At 41.9% G+C, this 18,572-nt stretch overlaps 1 protein-coding gene across 1 annotated transcript in view; it reads right to left on the bottom strand.

The window, feature by feature from the left end:
* Window positions 1-18,572, bottom strand: part of macrod2 (mono-ADP ribosylhydrolase 2) — an 896,565-nt gene that overhangs the window by 67,229 nt on the left and 810,764 nt on the right. Inside the window, exon 10 of the mRNA XM_078556471.1 lies at window positions 3,613-3,694. Coding sequence (XP_078412597.1) covers window positions 3,613-3,694 — 82 coding nt within the window. The remainder of the gene's footprint in view (window positions 1-3,612; window positions 3,695-18,572) is intronic.

Raw genomic sequence — 18,572 nt, 5'->3', positions numbered from 1 at the left:
GGCCGACTAATGGCTGGAACGTGGGGGCAAGTCATGTGATGAAACCTCCAGGAATACATTTAATCACAGTTGGCAACCCTACACACTGGTCTAAAACTCTGTATGGCAACTAAAGGAAAATCAGGCAGTAGAGGATTCAGACTTGCACAAGGGAAAGCACTTGCAAAAAAACAAATTAGGAGCAGGAGTAGGCCACTCGGCCCCTCGAGCCTGCTCCGCCATTCAATAAGATTATGGCTGATCAGAATGTAGCCTCAACCCCATATTCCTGCCTACCCCCGATAACCTTTCACCCCTTTCTTAATCAAGAATCTATTAAGACTCTGCTTCCGCCGCCTTTTCAAGAAGAGAGTTCCAAAGACTCACTACCCTCTGAGAGAAAAAAAATTCACTTACATTATACTGTGCGATTTGAGGAAGGACACACTTCTTGAAGAAAGGTCCTTAACTTATCATGCAATTACTGTGTACTACGAAACACACTAAATTTTTTTTAAAATTCTCAACCACTGCTGTGAGAGCAATGACAAATATTTTCTCTTGGTTCCATAGATTGTTCCCTCTGCAATCTTTCCACAAACCTCCAAGCGTTTTGTTTCTTTTTACTTATTAGCAGTAAGGATGATTACCAGTTTTGTGCAGATGTTGCTGATTGCAGTTTGTGTCACTGCCATTTTCAAATGCCATTTTTTTTTAATAAATTGCTGTGGCGCATAGCGCAAGCTCTACTTCCTGACAATATTAACATTTCCGTACAAAAACAAATGCTTAGGTTTATTATTTTCCAGGGAATGCTCGCTTTGCTTTCTCTTGTCACATCAGTTGCATTCAAAGGCAGGACTCTGTGTTAACAGTGACAACACTTCAAAAAGTACTTCACGGCAGCAAAACGTTATGGACATCCAGGGGTCATGAAAAGTCCTATATTAATGCAAGTCTTTCTTCCTTCCTGTATTTTTTAATCTATAGTTTCAGCCATGTGCTTATTGCTCCACTGAATTTTCTTTTCTTCTTCCTCCTAATGTCCTCTGTTATCTAAATCATCACGCTCCCACACTTACCCTCACCATCTTGAAATTAATCGCTGGATTTTCATTTTGATTTACTGGTTGTTTGACTGGTTTTTGGCGTGTAAAACCTCACTTTGCTTTATTCACACGAACTAGGAGCAGGAGTAGGCTATTCGGCCCTTCTCTTTTGGTGAACTAGGAGCAGGAGTAGGTCACTCAGCCCTTCTTTTCCACAGAATGTAGGCGTCGATGGCCAGTCAGCATTTTTTGCCTATCCTCAATTGCCCTCGAGAAGGCGGTGGTGTGCTGCCTTCTTGAGCCACTGCAGTCCATGTGGTGTAAACAGGGTTTTGACCCTGCGATGATGAAGGAACAATGATATTTTTCCAAGTCAGGATGGTGCGTGTGTGATGTTGCATGGCCATGGTGGTTGCTTTGTACAATGAGCAGTTTTAGGTGATCTGACTATGGGATCAGAAATGGTGTTATATATCTTCTACCAAGTTGATTTGACAGGTATAAAGGTCACCCTTATTTCTGAAAAAGAACGAATGTAGCCTTGTTTTTAAAACAATTCAAATAAAAAACAGATCATTGGATTTTAAAAGGCGAATCCAAAACGGATTCTAGACAAGCATTGACTAAAAGTAATCTGTGAGGTGTGTGTGATCACCAACCGTGTTTTTTTCTCCAGAATTATACTTCTAAAAATTTAAAGTAGTACTTTATATGACCATTCAAAGTTTTTTTTAAAGAAATTCATTCGCAGGATGTGGGCGTCGCTGGCTAGGCCAGCATTTGTCGCCCACCCCTAGTCGCCCTTGAGAAGGTTGTGGTGAGCCGCAGTATTTTGCTTTTGTTTCCTATCCTGTCTGTTTTTGCAGTGCTACTGACGTTTGGGCAGGTTGGGGAGGTGGTGAAGAGTAATTCCAGAGGAAGATAAACATTTCTATGGTTTGGTCTGTAAAATATTGTTTGCTCTTTGATATGAGAATACGCTTTAAAATGGGGGTTACAAGATCCTAGCTGACAAGTGGCTTATTTCTTTGGTTGTTCCATTGTTGTCATCTATTGCTGATTTATGTTGACAGAGATGAAGACATATACTGGGAGGTAAGATGTGTAATCCATATTTTTCCCTGCTCCAAAGTTAATTAGAGTGAAAGAAATAAGGAATAAGGAATTTGAGACCTCAATTTTGATTGAATTTTTTGAGGTGACCAGGTGTGCAGATGAGGATAGTGTAGTTGATGTAGTTTAAATGGATTTCAGCAAAGCCTTTGACAAGATCCCATGTGGGAGACTTATAAAGAAGGCAAATACACATGGGATACAGGGTAATTTGATAAGGTGGATTTAAAATTGGCTTAGTTGTAGGAGACAGAGGGTGATGACAGAAGGATGCTTTAGTGACTGGAAGCCAGTGTTCACTGGCGTACCACAGGGATCTGTGCTGGGTCCCCTATTATTTGTCATTTATATAAATGACATAGATGACTATGTGGGGGGTAGGATTAGTAAGTTTGTGGATGACACAAAGATTGGCCAGGTGGTTAACAGTGAGGTTGAGTGTTTTGGGCTACAGGAAGATATAGACAGGATGGTCAAGTGGGCAGATAAGCGGCAGATGGAATTTAACCCTGAAAAGTGTGAGGTGATACACTTTGGAAGGAGTGATTTGACAAGGAAGTATTCAATGTATGGCATGACACTAGGAAGTTCTGAGGAACAAAGGGACCTTGGCATGTGTGTCCATAGATCTCTGAAGGCGGAGGGGCATGTTAGTGGGGTGTTGAAAAAGGCATTTGGGACACTTACCTTTATCAATTGAGGCATAGATTACAAAATTAGGGAGGCCATGTTGGAGTTGCATAGAACCTTGGTGAGGCCACAGCTGGAGTACTGTGTGCAGTTCTGGTCGCTGCATTATAGGAAGGATGTGATTGCACTGGAGGGGGTGCAGAGGAGATTCACCAGGATGTTGTCTGGGATGAAACATTTAAGTTATGAAGAGAGGTTGGATAGACTTGGGTTGTTTTCGTTGGAGCAGAGAAGACTGAGGGGGGACCTGATTGAGGTGTACAAGATTATGAGGGGCATGGACAGGGTGGATAGGGAGCAGCTTGTTCCCCTTAGCTGAAGGGTCAGTCACGAGGGGACATAAGTTCGAGGTGAGGGGCAGGAGGTTTAGGGGGGATGTGAGGAAAAACTTTTTTACCCAGAGGATGGTGACGGTCTGGAATGCGCTGCCTGGGAGGGTGGTGGAGGCGGGTTGCCTCACATCCTTTAAAAAGTACCTGGATGAGCACTTGGCAAGTCATAACATTCAAGGCTATGGGCCAAGTGCTGGTAAATGGGATTAGGTAGGTAGGTCAGGTGTTTCTCACATGTCAGTGCAGACTCGATGGGCCGAAAGGCCTCTTCTGTACTGTGTGATTCTGTGAATTTGGAGAGATGGAAGATTCCCATATAATACCTCTGATCCTCTCTCCACAAGAGTTTCAGTCACACGCTAAGGCTTGCAACACAAGTACTGGCAAGAATCAAGTATCAAACAATGAAACTTCTTTTTTGTAAAATTGCACTTGTTTAAATTACGCACCTATAGGAAAATGGTGAAGCATCTTCTCCTTGTAGATCTTATGGTCACTTTCCAAGAAAACACAGAAGATAATGCGATCCACCTAGAAATAAATGCACCAATTTTAATTTTTGTTAAGGAAGGAGATTCAATATAACTTTCAAAAGGGAACTGGATATATACTTGAATGGAGCTAAGGGGAAAGAGCAGGAAGGTGGAATTAATTGGACAGCACTTTCAAAGAGCCAGCACAGATATGATGGACCAAATCACCTCCTCCCATGTGGTGTCACACTATGATTCTAAGACTGAGAAAGGAAGTAATTTGCATATATTGCTGAAAAGTGAGAGCCATGTTGCTGAAGCTTTTCATCTTGTACTCATCAGGACAAATGCAAGAATGCCAAATCTCAAATGGTCACATCAGTTTGTACGGCAGGAGAAAAGGGTTGGCAAGTCAACTCTGATTGGCCAAGGCTTTGTCATCTATGTTGTATGGGTATTCGAAGCAGGATTTACAAATAACAAGCTACACAAACGTTTCTTAACCCATATACTACTGTATGGAGTCATTTTGAGGATGACATTTCAGGAAAACTATAGTTGCTTGGCAGTACAGAACTTGATTATTGCTGAAAAAAGATACATGCTGTCAAAACTTTTTGTCCTGCACTCATCAGGACAGATTCACAAGGATACTAAATCTAAAGGGAACAACAATTGATACTGCATGCGAAAGGGTGCTAATTGGTTGGCAAGGGGGTTCTGATTGATAGAGGCATTGACATGGAAAATGCACCAGGGAACAGTTAACTGCCAAGCTTTTGTTTAAATTCAAACCAGGCAGGTTGACTCTGATTGGTCAAGACACTGCCATGGGGAATGAACTGGGAATGGCTTCCCCCAAGCTTTTATTTAGCTGAAAAATGTGCCATGCGTCAACATGCCCTTTCTGTTTAAAGGGCAGGGCCTGTGTGTGAATATATGTAGCTTCTAGCATGCATAAGTGAGCCACACTATAATATATTTAGAGAGCTGGCGTAGAAAACATACCATACAATAGATCAGTCATCAAACTTAAATTATGCATTAGTAAAATCTGGCATTGCCTTCACATTCTACATGAAAAATTTCATTGTTTTGTAAAACTTAACTTTGATAGCACAGTATGAATTAGTACAATTTTCCAGCCACCCATAGTAATTCCAATCTCCAGATATTGGATTGTTTGATTGTAACTGAAGAAGCCCCATTTGGATTGAAAACAAACAAGCAAACATCAAAACATAGGAAGATCGAGGGCACAGGATGAGGACATTCAGCTCATTATGTCTGTGCCGGCCGAAAAAATAGATATTCAGTCTAATCTTACCTTCCAGCTCTTAGTCAGTAGCTCTGTAGGTTGCAGCACCTTGAGTGTAGATCCAAGTGTTTTTTTATATAAATGTGATGGGGGTTTCTGCCTTGTCTACCACACTTTCAGGCTGTCAGTTTCAAATCCCCACTACCTTCTGCATGAAAAGATTATTTCTCAATGCCTGTACAATATTACTGCCAATTACTTCAAATCAATGTTTCCTGATTGTTGACCTCTTTACTGATGGAAAATGGGTCTTTCCACTATATTGAGACCCCTGAACTAAATCCCCCCTCAGCCTTCCCTATTCAAAGAAAATAACTCCGGCCTATCCAATCTTGCTTCGTGGATAAAATTCTTCATCCCTGAAATCTCTTCTGTGCCCTTTCTGGTATGTTTAAAATAGCGAGAAAGCAGACTGAGGCAAGTACATTAATAGCACATCAGTAGCTGGCGCATGTGTGGAATTTTTACATTCATGGCAAGCATCAATTTTTCACACCAATGATCAGTCTTTAGTTGATCTAGTCGGCATGGCAGCACAGAAATCCTTTCCCTCCAGCATCTTTCCCATTGTCAGGTGTCAGCCACATCTGTGGGTAGCTCCCTTCCCTCTGAGACAGGAGTTTGTGGGTTTAAGCCTCACTCCAGGACTTATGCACAAAAATCAAGGCTGACATCCCAGTGCCGTACTGAGGGAATGCTGCACTGTCGTAAGTGCCATATTTTGGATAAGATGTTAAACCAACATTATTTCGAAGAATGTCAGGGCAGCTATCCCTGATGTCCTGGCCAATATTTATCCCTCAATCAACATCACACATAAAAAACACAAAATACCTGATCATTATCACATTGCAATTTGTCGGAGCTTGTTCTGTGTAAATAGGTTGGCACATTACCAATATTCCAACAGTGACTACACTTCAAAAGTACCCCATGGCTTAAGGTGTTGTTTGTACCTGAGACTGTGAGCAAATGGACTCACCAAACCCTTTCTCCCCTCAATGCCACTCCTAATGGCAGTGAGTCCCGCCTGGTGCAGCCTGTGAGGGGGAACTCCCCTGGGAACAGAAGTTCTTGCCTGTGACATACAGAGACAAGGATCATTACCTTTAGGGGGTACATTGACGAGAGAGTGGTTCTGGTCTGGTACATGGCGGTGAGACTCAGGTAGTGGGAAGAAGGGAAACCAATGGCAATGAGGAGGCCAATGGATGGAAAGAGATGAAAATTAATGATAGTGAAAGGGGTAAGAAATTGAGGAAAACTTCTTTATGTGAGACATTGGTTCGAATGTGGAACTCTCTACCACATGACAGCATAAATTGATTCAAAGGAAAGATGGAGAAACACAGGAGGGGAAAGGAATAGAAGAATATGTTGACGGAGTTAGATGGAGAGGATGGAAGGAGGCTCATGTGGAACTTAAACAGTGGCATGGATCAGATGGGCTGAGTGGCCTGTTTCTGTGCTGTAAATATATTGTAAATGATTAATGCCAGTCTTGGTTCATTCCTCTTAGGATTGATTCACTGAGGATTACAACAGATCACCCAGAGGCAACAAAAACTATTCTGGGTAATTTATAAATAATAATCAACAACTATTGTAATCCAAACGAGACAATCAGATACTGTAGCACATTGAAACCTTGAACACAATGCATCATTAATAAGCAGCCTATTTTAAATTCCCCTATATAACAGATTTATAAGGCTCACTGTATTTTTATTTATTGCTTAAGTAAATATCGCTATAAAACAATCTCGTCTGAAAGATCCTGAGACAGATCTCTGGGACAAATAATTGTGTCATCTGATATCATTAATCAGACGCAGCTTCAATTATTTTTTAATTGCGCATGCAAATAATATTTCCTAATTAAAAAAAGACTAATAATCAGACAATCAACTGCAACTTAGTTGAACAATATGGAGTCTACGGGGATTACAACAGATACGGAAATTAGTCGAATTGAGTCCGAAAGGCATCCACCCTTCAGAATATTTATTTCTGTTCCAAATCCCAATTTGGGTGCGTGAGCAGTGACAAATGAGAAACTCAGCAATGAAATGAGCTTCAGCAAGCAGCAGAATGAGGTTGCTCAGTTTTCGCAGCAACCATAGACTCAATGGCACAGTCATCATTTGTCTTCTTTGCCACTGTCTTAAAGGGAGATACAAAGTGATGCATGTTCAGAATACTGAAAGGATCTCATTTTCCATACTTTACAGTTAAGGGGAGCTGACACAACAGAGATAGTCCTGTACCCAGCAAGCCAAGGCCAGGGTGGAGTAAGATAAATGTAGATTGCTGAATGATGAATGATAAAATGAAAGGCGAGGCAATGTACATGCAAATTCAACGAAGAAACAAAGAATGTGTTAAGCCCACAGCAATGCTATTAATATTTAATATGCAATTTCACATACGATCTGCTACTTCTAAAGGAGTCAATCAAGAATAGACATGAAGAAGTGTCACTAGGACAAGTTCGGCTTATGTGAACCGAGGCTACAGACACAGCAATTGCTTATATACTGACACCCAATGTTATTAATTAGCATGAATTCATCAAATGTAGTCCTCTTCAGGAGCCTAGTTCACTGCAGGGTCACATTGTCAGGGTTCCCAGCATAACAAAACCCATTTCTGTCAATGTAAAACTCATCAAAGAAATACTTTAGTTTTTCTGCAGTTTCACAGGAGTGAGAGGCTGATTACCTCATTTTAACAACTCCATGAGGTAGCTGTCTCCTCAGTTTTAAATTATTAAATACATGGTAGATTAAAACCAGGGTGTGAACATTATACAAGGATAAAAAACTGCTAGTTCTACTTCATCCCCAATAATGCTAAAAAAAAATGGGATAATGAGGCCGGGATTTTCCGGCACTCTGACACAGAGCTTTGGTTAGTCCATCAAACTTTCCGCCCCACCCACGACGATTCCCGCTGTGGGTGGGACCGGAAAATCCCAGCCTGAGATTGTGAAATGACATATAATGCACACTGTGACACTGAAATACACCACAACAGAACGGTGAAAGGTGGGTTCCTTCCAACCCTCAAAGCGTGCTTGCCTATCTCCATCACATCACTGTGGAGAGAAGTTGAACGCAAAAACATATTAAGAGCATTCGAACCCAAGAAGTAGGAGTAGACCATATAGTCCCTCGAGTCTGCTCTGCCATTCAATAAGATCATGGCTGATCTTTTACCTGAGCTACACCTTCCTGCGCTATTCTCATATTCCTTAATTCCCCAAGTACCCAAAAGGTCATCAACCTCTGTCTTGAATATCAACATCCACAGTCTCTGGAGTAGAGAATTGCAAAGATTCACAACCCTCTGAGTGAAGAAATTGCTTCTCATCTCGGTCCTAAATTGCCAACCCCCTTATCCTGAGACTGTGATCCCCTAGTTCTAGATTCTCCACCCAGGGAGTACACCCTCCCAGCAACTTCCCTGTTAACCCCCTTGAGAATTTTATATCTTTACAAGAGATTATCACTCAGTCTTCTAAACTTGAGGAAACATAAGCCTAATCTACTTAACATAGACTGGGTGCTTCAAGAAAGAAGCAAATTTGAAATGATGCCAGTCTAGGGTTGCCAACTCTGATTGGATGCATTCCTTGAGGTTTGATCACAGGACCTCCAATTTCCCTGCCCAACCCCCACCCATCATTGGATGCTCCACAGGCTCATCGTCCTGGTGCCTCACCTTCCCACGGCCAACTGGAAAGCAAACACATTCTTTGTTGCCCGTTTTGACAATGCTAGACTCTCAGTCAAACCGTTCTTTTCCCTCCATCTCTTTTTTTTAAAACAAGAAAGAAACAAAAGTGTTTAAACAAAATTTTGAAAAACACAACATTTTTATTGCCCCTATAATGTTTCTCCCGCGTTTGCTCATGGCAGTGTCCTGGAGACTTCCTGATGATTCCTGGACAATCCTGGAGTGTTGCCAGCTCTATATTAGTTTCAGGATGCCATGAGCCTGATGGAAGCTAACTATGCATTGAGGTCTGAGCACATTGTAACTTGCTCCTCCTCTCAGCTGAAGATGGTGCATGGGGTAAAGAATCACTAAGAAAAAACAGAGAGAAAAAATCAAATGAAAGGCAATGGCCGGGATTTTCCGGCCCCGTTGCAGGTGGGACCCCCGCGGGCGAGGCGGCGCCCCGGCCAGAAGTCCATTGACTTGCGGTGGGACCATAGGATCGTGGCGGCGGGCGGGTGCGGAAAATCCCACCCAATAAAAACAAAACATCTACTGTTGAATGTGATTCCACAATTGGGCAGCACTTGCTGAACAATCCCGAGTGCGCCAATAACTACACTGACAATCAATTTAAGATACTTAGCCGAACTCATAACGTTGCTTATTTGCGCTTGCTAGAAGTGACATACATTCATTCGAAGGGATTTGTTCTCTGTAAACAAAAGGAATACATTCAAGCCTTTCTTGAATTACCCGAGAGCTTAGGGAGCCTATAGTTCTCTGTTGCTTTCTCCATGGCAATTCCTGGTCAATCAGAGTCGACTTGCCAACCAATCAGCACCCTTTTCTCCTGTGCTATAAGCTGCTGTGATTGTTTGAAATTTAGCCTTCTTGTGTTTGCCCTGATGACTGCAGGATGAAAAGCTTTGGCAAAATGTCTTTCTTTTCAGCAATGTTCAAGAAGAAAAAAATATAAACAGAGGGAGATTTAAAAGTTGTTGAAGGCTTTCATGGTGAGAGCAGTAACATTGAAGAATGCAAATTTACAGTTATACCATGTAAACATTTGCTCTGAAAGGTGGTTGTTACCTTAAAAGAGTTCCTTGGAAGAACTCCAGATGAAAGGAAGAGCATGCTGCCCAAAACACTGAGGCCAATCATTTCTTCCAAGGGCCTCTTTTAAGTTAACAGTTCTCTTTACAGAGCAAAATTTTACACAATGCAACTGTAGATTTCTCTTCCTGAGAGGGAGATTTGGTGTTGGGGTGGCAGGGGGTGGGGAAGTGAGGGCAGACAGTGGGGTGAAGGCAGGCAGTGGGGTCTGGTAGTAATAGATTGCTCATGAAGACCACCATTGCCCTAGAGTTTCCTAAAATTGGGTTACATCACTGCTTTCCACCCCCTCCCCCCACCACCTCCCTTGCTTAAAAAATCCGCAGCCATCAGATGGAGTTAGCCCTGGGTTGGTTCATTTACCTTCGCATTGGTACAGTCACTAATGTAAAACCAGTACGAGCAAACAACTTCAGGAAAATTCCGCTGCAGCCTTTATAAACATATTCAGCCTGCACTCTATATAGCAGCAGACTAGGGGAACAAGCAGATAAAAGTTGATGAGTGATTGGGTCTTTCACTTTACCTTCGAGTAAAGTCTTTATTAATGTGTTTGCTACATGCACAGAATTATGACCACTCATGTACCTTCGGAGGACAGAGCAGTTACTGCTCCTCTTATGGTCTGGAGTGATGAGCCCAGAGGGAAAGCCATAGCTGCTCCTGAGATTGTCTGACTTAACTACTACTGGGAGGGATAGGGTGGGGGATGACATGATTTAAAGTATTCTATGGGGGTAACCCTGGGAGAGGCAATCAGAACCAAGTGTACGTCTTTGTAGAAAAATTCTAAAAAGTATTTCCAAAAGCTGCAGGAATCACCAATGTAAAGTTTCCACACTCTTCTAACTCACATACCCCTCACTTCCATTGTGATCATTTGATCCTGCGCTTCATATATCTCAGTTTAATTCACCCTGAGCGTTTTAGCAGCAGGCTCATAGCTACTACGCTCCTGGCTGTCACTCAGAAATATGTAACTGTGGCTTGCATAGGGCAAACGGAAGGCGTAAATGAGATAATTGCTGAAAATCTGTACTACTGACTGTTGATTCTACCTTTATTCCAAACACTTCTTCGATAATAGTGATGTGTTTCCATGAATCATTGCAATGTGCATTCCCTTTACAAAGAAACCCCAAAACATCAGCCTGGGAATATTCAAGTAATGGTCAAATGGTACCAAGTAACCCAGTTGTCACAAGTCACCAAATTTTGGCTTGGCAGATGCAGGGCTCCAGATTGTGCAGATGTCTCAAAAAGGTTCAAACATTCAGGTTTATGTAACCCAGTTAAAAAAAAAGCTTCTCTATCCCAAGCCAACATACACAAGCTACCGGATCAGCTGGAACCAGCAACATACTGATAACTTAAACCGCGCATGTACTAACACCGAGAACTTTCTCCACAGATGCATGGATCCAGAAATGTTTTCATTTCTGCAACTGCACCACACAGGGGTCATTTTCTTCATAAGCATCATTTCGCCTTTTCCCCGGTCCACAGATGATTCCTGTACAGCAAATTGTCCGTTGAACGAGGAGGTTATGAGGTTAGACAGTTCTGCAGGGTTAGGTTACGGCTCGAACAGCATCAGTCTGAATTAAAACTAAAATTTATTTTCATTCAAGGTGACTTATTTTCTGAGCTTGTCAAGTAGGGAACTTGCTTGCAAAGTCCATCTGTAGTCTTTCGGAATCAGGAGTAATTGTCAGATAAACTGATTTGACCATCAAAACCTTGCAGCTGTTTCCAAGGGATGTGTTTTCATGAATGCAATTGTACTTACAGTAAGAAATTCTGTAATGATTAGGGTACGTCAGCTCCCAACATAATGCCATCAACCTAATGAGACCCTGGGGACCTTCTACTTGTTTTGCACGGTTTAACGTACTTAAATAATGTGATTTGCACCTCACTGTCGGAGTCAGAACAAGGTTATATATCATTAGCATTCAGCAGCCCATTGAGTGATCATTGTAATATTAGCATTAAAATTTGAGATTGGCTAATAACAATTCTGCTTTAAGAAACACTTGAGACAAAAACAAAGCGGACGTGGAGCAGGGTTAATGGGTTAAGAGGAAAATGAATTAAGATATGGTACAACTCAAAAGAGCATATTTAAATATATTAATGAAAATTAATCCAACCTTGTACTTTTGGCTGTAAATCATTACATTAGTCTAGACCAATTCAGATCACTGACTCCAAGAAATGTTATCAGCCTCTTGATGAATGCCAGTATCTGCGGGAAACAACCAATGGTGTTTCTTGCATTATCAGGCCAGGGAATTATCAGTTGGAACAATCTACTTAATTTCTTCTTGGTGTGTATAGGAGAGGAAGTGGGTAAAGGTGAGCAATGTTGCTTTTATTTTAAGGAAACAGTAATAGAAGTTTATTACAGTTCGAATCATACTTGAAACTTAATGGGGTAGAAGTTGCAGTGGTGCAGAACTGGCGGTATCTAATCGGCTATCCATTACATGCAGCACCTGATATTAAATTCCTTTGACTGCAATGAAACTGAATACCTGGCACTGAGTGCGATGGGCAGCTGATCAGATACCGCCCATTCCACACCGTAGCCTGAGACATATTTCTGCAACAACATCTCTGACCCCACTGGACTTACCTGCAAGTTCAGCCAAGTCTCAAACTGGTATCTGCAAGAATCCTCTGCAAAATGAATTTAAGCAGCTTCAAACCAAATTGATGGGAGGGGGGAGTTGGGGGTGGGGACAGCACACACAAACGCACCATAAAATTCCCCACAAGTTGTCAGCAGTTAGAAAGGAGGCCTTGAGGAGGACTGGTGTTGGAAATTTTTTTTAAAGTCACGCTGATTAAGGTACATTTATGGGGAGGAATGGGGGAAGTGTTAAGCAGCAACTAGCTTCAGTTCATCCAAAGCTCTGCTGCCCCTATCCTGCCGCATGCCAAGTTCCGTTCGGAATTGGAGGAGTGTAGAGTTCTCAGAGGCTTGTAAGACTGCAGGAGGTTACAGAGATAGCGACATGTTTCAGGTGATGGTGGGATGTTTCCATGTGATTGTGTTGGAGCTTGGTCTACCTGGTACACAAATTGCATTAAAACATCTAGCAGATGTGGTCAACCTTATGGCAGAAGACTATATTTTAACCATCTCAATTTATTTCAAGATAAAGTGCAGTTCATTAAGCAATTAATTCAAATGCTCCGCTAATTATAGATCAAGTGGGAAAAAAACAATTTTCACAGAATCTCATATGCTCGAGGAGAAAATAAATTTAGCATTGATTTTCATTTGTTTTAATTACAGTGATCTATTAAATATTATCCGTGACAAATGTTTCTCATTTTTTCCATCAGTACTAATCAAAACTGCAGGAATCGCAAAGTGATGTCTGATTATATTTATAGTTCTCTTCAAACTAGGATGTTAAAGGAACCTGCAATGAAGTATTTTGTTTTTAATGAGATACTCTGTCTTAAAAGTTTGCAGCTACCTTTACTGACAGATTCATTTTTCCCCATTTAAGTGGGGATCAAACCCACCTGATCTTGTCTTACACAACAGAGTAGACCCCAGAATTAAGGGAGAGCATTAGTGCAAATTGTGTCTTTAAAGGTGAAAGGCTGAGTTCAAACAGCTTCAACCCTGTTTGTGGGAGCAAATGTGCACGTATACATGCATACACGTGTGCACACACACACATGCATACACACAAGCACACGTGCATGCGCGTGCACACACACACATGTGACACACATACATACACACCCCCGCACACATCACAAAATTGTCTACAATGTGCGACAGTTGGAGGCCAAATGAAGGGCTGTTATGGGAAAGTGAAACGTTTCATGCTAATTAAGGGATATTTTTGGGCAGGAATGGAGGAAGCTTTAAGCAGTACCTATCTTCAGTTCATCCAAAGCTCTGCTGCCCCTATCCTGCTGCGCACCAAGTCTCATTCGGAATTGGAGGAGTGCAGAGCTCTCTGAGGCTTGTAGGGCTGGAGAAGGTTACAGAGATAGCAACTTGTTTTAGGTGATGGTGAAATGTTTCCATGTGGCTGTGTATGAGTCTGTGCTAACTGGTATTTTCTAACAAAGTTAGGCCCAGTTTAGAAAACATCAGGGCTAGGAAATCTGTTATTACTATTATTGAAACTCTATTTTGCTGGCGTTTCCTCAAATGTCTTCACAGTCACATGCTTCAACCTAACCTAACTCCATCTTCCCACCCTCACTGACATACAAATGCGAGTTGTTGCCACTTTGAGATATTGGAACCCAAGCTTAGAAGCTTTGTTAAACATTGGTAACAGTCACAACTTATCTGAACTACTGTGCAATAGAGTAATTCCAGGCTGTCACTGGGGACCATCAAAGATATTAGCCGACCATGGTAATTGCACACTGGAGCAAGCTGTTTGGTCTGAATCTTTTTTTTATCACTTTCCCCCATGGACAACAGGCAGCCACATGAGAGAGCGCAGTGGCGGGATTCCCCCAAGATCCAAGGAGTCTCAGATTGCACCTGTAGCCATAAGTGTGACCTTCATCAATCCTAACACTTGTGCCCAACAGAAAAGAATTCCACTCATGCAATGTGCTTGCAACCAGTAGCACGATATCATTCAAATGAATGTTCACTTTTTTAGTAGTTTTTGGGATGCCTTTTTTTTAAGGCATCACTTGTTAAGTGCAAGCACTTTCTTACCCAGATAAGTAAGTCACTGTGTTGCTGCTGGGAGATCAAGGATGCCCCCCTTGGTTGGTGACACCTCTGCACTTTGCCTGGACACCAGGCCAACATTGCTCTAACAAAGTCCATTCTGACACCAGAGTCATCAGACAGAAAAATAAGGAAACTTTCAAAGGTACCTGGATCGCTTTGGGGGTAGGGCGCTCTGCAGCATAGGTTTGACTAGGATTACAAGAATCCCACTTGCTTAACAGTATCCTCATGGATGGCCTGGATCAGTAAAGCAGTCATGAATAGCAGGGGATCAGCCAGAGCAGCAGCAGCAGCAGCAACCTGAGCAAGGTGCAGGGGACAACACTTGGCTGTATGCAAGTCAGGCCAAACGGATAGGAGGAGAGGGGAGGCTTCCCTTGATCACTGCGTATGACCAAAGCTCTTCATATGTTGATACTTGGGCCTCTAACAAGCAGAGAGCCATGAATTGAGGCAGGATGTGTGGTGACTTAATTGCATTTTATTTACATGTACTTGCCAACTCCGCTCTGCGTCCCACATCCGCTGAGAAACCCTGGAAAGTTTGTGGATAGCGCAAAGGGATGGAGTTGCAGTCTTGGGTCTCTGACCTTTATTTTGCTGTTTGGTGGCTGGGAAATTAGCATACACAGTCGCAAGGCAGTGGAAAATCCAGCTTACTGTTTACAAGGACACTCTGGGCTGGCCATGTCAGAACTTACAGAATTTATCATTCATGTGTGGGTAAGGATTAGAATCTGGAGGAGTTTACAGCTGTGATGCAAACATTTGAGAGTGAATGACATTCTCGACACATACCCTGAATTCTTTCTCTTTCCTTTAGTATGTACGACTCTTACCAATCCATTCCACTGCTACGGTTTACGCCTGCCATTAACGCAACCAATTCCTCTCTCATTCCCACAAACGGTTCATGGGGTTTTCTGTGCATTTAATATCACATGACAGAAAATGTCTGTTGCACCAATAGAGAGAGAAAAAGATACTCTCATCAGTTCCTGTATATGACATAAATATCGCAAGATGTTTACTCGCCAATCCCTCACAACATTGCACAAGGGATCTCCATGTGTAGTCTTCAGGTGAAGGAAGCATAGAGCGCACGTAATAATTAAACAAAGGGGCACAAATGTAATTCAGGCTCCTATTTAAAGTCATGTATTCCTTCCTTATTTTCAAAAAAAAACTCTGGAAATGGGGGAAATGAGACTAGAAGTGGGACAAAAGGAGAAATCAAAAGAAATATTTTTCATTTTGCTCCCAAGCTAGCATTTTTAAACTGGGCAATAGTAGTTATCAGAGTTACTATGGTAACAATATGTGAGCTAGCCAAATTATATTAAAGTTAAATAGTTCCTTTGCATCCGATATTAACATTTTAAAATTTGCTACGATACCATTTAATGGTGTTGGAATTGGAAAGTGTGTTCATGTTTGGCGTTTGTCTTTATCTCCAGTAAGATAACACCAAGTCATTTATTTTTTCACAGAACAACTTTCAGTAGTCAAAGGTTGCACCATGCCATCAGGTTCCAGACGGCTATCTAGCCAAATTAATTTGCAAGTGGAAATGAGAAGATAAATAAATTGCAAAGCCCAAAGATTCCAACACAGTAACAATTCAATAATGTTTTGTGGAAATACTGTCACTATTTCATAGCTTTTAGTACAGTTACTCTAAATCAAGCTTCCTCCCTGGAAGCTATCTATGCCTTTGTTATTCGGTGTTAACCAACAGAATGTTGAACTACGCACAGTCATAACAATAGAATAAAAATTAGACTAGCCTATACTACTATGCTGAGATTCCACCTGGATTATTGCATCCACATCTGGCTGCAGACAGATGTTCAAGCACTGGAGGCAAAGTGGGGAAGAGTCACTTGGTTGATCCTAGTGTTACAGGAACATAGGAAAGAGGAGCACGAGTAGGCCAATTGGCCCATTGAGCCTGCACCACCATTCAAAAGATTATGGCTGATCATCTACCTCTCAAGCCATTTTTCTCACTATCCCCATATCCCTTGATGCCAATAGCGTCCAGACATCTATCAATTTCTGTCTTGACCTCGCTCAATGACTGAGCTTCCATGGCCATCTGGGGTAGAGAATTACAAAGATTCACCACCTTCCGAGCGATGAAATTCCTCCTCATCTCAGTCTTAAAGGTCCAAGGACTGAATTATGAGGAAAGTTTGGAGAAACTTGGGCTTTTCAGACTGAAAGGGAAATGTCTGCAGGATAATAGGCAGCGTTTTCCATTTGGCATGTGGGGGCGGGTCCAACACACTGGAATGTAAAATCACCCATGATGACATCAGGCGTGTGTCCTGATGTCATCATGCTGTCTTGTGATATTTCACTCAGTGGGCGCACACTGGAGTCGGCTGCACGCCCACCGGTAATTGATAGGCCTATTAAGGCCATTAAACAGGTAATTAACATGAATGTTACGCCACCCATCCAACCTAATGGTTGACAGGCAGGCGAAAAGGCCAAGTGGCCTTTAAGTTTTTGAGGAAACCTCATCCACGAGCAGGATGAGGTTTCCTGAAGCTAACAATGATTATTTTAAAACTTTTTCTGAAAAATAAAAAAAAGTCCCATCCTATGTGACACAGTAACATGAGGGGTCATGTTTCATTAAATTTTTGTTGTTTTTATCCATTTTTTAAAAAAGCGCTTCAATCTCCCTGAGGCAGCTCTCTTTCCTCCCTCTGTCCGCACAGGTAGCACTGAGTGCTACCACTCACGTATTACGTTGGGCGGGTCTTAATTGGCCCGCCTGCATAAAATGGTGGTGTGGAGCTGATCGCGGGCGGTGGTCAGGTTCCCAAATGCCGCCGCGTGCTCCCGCTGAGCCTGCCCGACCAATGAAAAATCCTGGCCAATATTATAGAACTATTGAAGCTAGTGAAAGAATAGCATTTATATAGCACCTCTCTCATGACATAAGGAGTGATTTACAGCCAAAGATTTCTGAAATTCAGTCACTGTTGTAATGTAGGATACGCATCAGGCAATTTAATGCACAGAAAGCTCCCACAAATGAATGTTATTAATTATGTAGGTTGAAGGATAACTTTTGACCCAGGACTTATTTAAGTGGTTGGAAAAGGTAAATCTGGATATTACTCTAAGTTAAATAGTGAAGTTGGACAAGGCAGTCCAAGTTCAAATTTGTAAAACATCACTTTAAGATCGACATCAGGAAATTCTTACAAGAAGGTTGATACAACGTTGGGAATGGATTTCTGAGAAAAGTAATGGAGACAAAAATGGTAGGATTTTATCAGGAATAACTGAAGCTGAAATGAGAAGACTTCATGATCTTTCTGGCTAGGTGAATTAAGATGAATCCAATCTCTTTCCTGATCTATAACTATTTTGTGACCTTGTGCACCCAAGGGTTATTAATTACGTCACATTCACAAATCCACTAAATGTAATTTTAATACTTTAATAGCAAGGCAGAACAATGTGGCTTCATCTGTGATGAATTCCTCTGTTCATTCACAAGGGTAGCAGATAGATGGGAACACCACCGCCTGGAAGTTCCCCTCCAAGTCGCTCACCATCCTGACTTGGAAATATATCGCCGTTCCTTCACTGTCGCTGGGTCAAAATCCTGGAACTCCCTCCCTAACAGCACTGTGGGTGTACTTACACCACACGGACTGGAGCAGTTCAAGAAGGCAGCTCACCACCACCTTCTCAAGGGCAACTAGGGATGGGCAATAAATGCTGGCCCAGCTAGCGAAGCCCACATCCCGTGAATGAATTCTTAAAAAAGATTGCTAGCAAAATGTCATGTTGGTTTGTGAGGAGTCCATTTTTGTTTGACTAAGTCCCTGGGAAGTGCCTGGTATTATTAACGGCACTGTGTAAATGCGAGTTGTTGCCACTTTGAGATATTGGAAACCATGCCTACAAACTTTGTTAAACATTGATTCCCATAAATTAAAGGATAGCCTATAAGAGTGACAGACATGTATATTAAGTGCTGCAAACAAAAAACTAACCTCAGTCAAAATAGGCATATAATAACATGAA

This window comes from Cetorhinus maximus, chromosome 14 (genome assembly GCF_964194155.1).
Source record: "Cetorhinus maximus chromosome 14, sCetMax3.hap1.1, whole genome shotgun sequence".
NCBI lineage: Eukaryota > Metazoa > Chordata > Chondrichthyes > Lamniformes > Cetorhinidae > Cetorhinus > Cetorhinus maximus.
The sequence above is the reverse complement of the archived record's forward strand: the minus strand, read 5'-3'. Positions and strand labels throughout refer to the sequence as shown.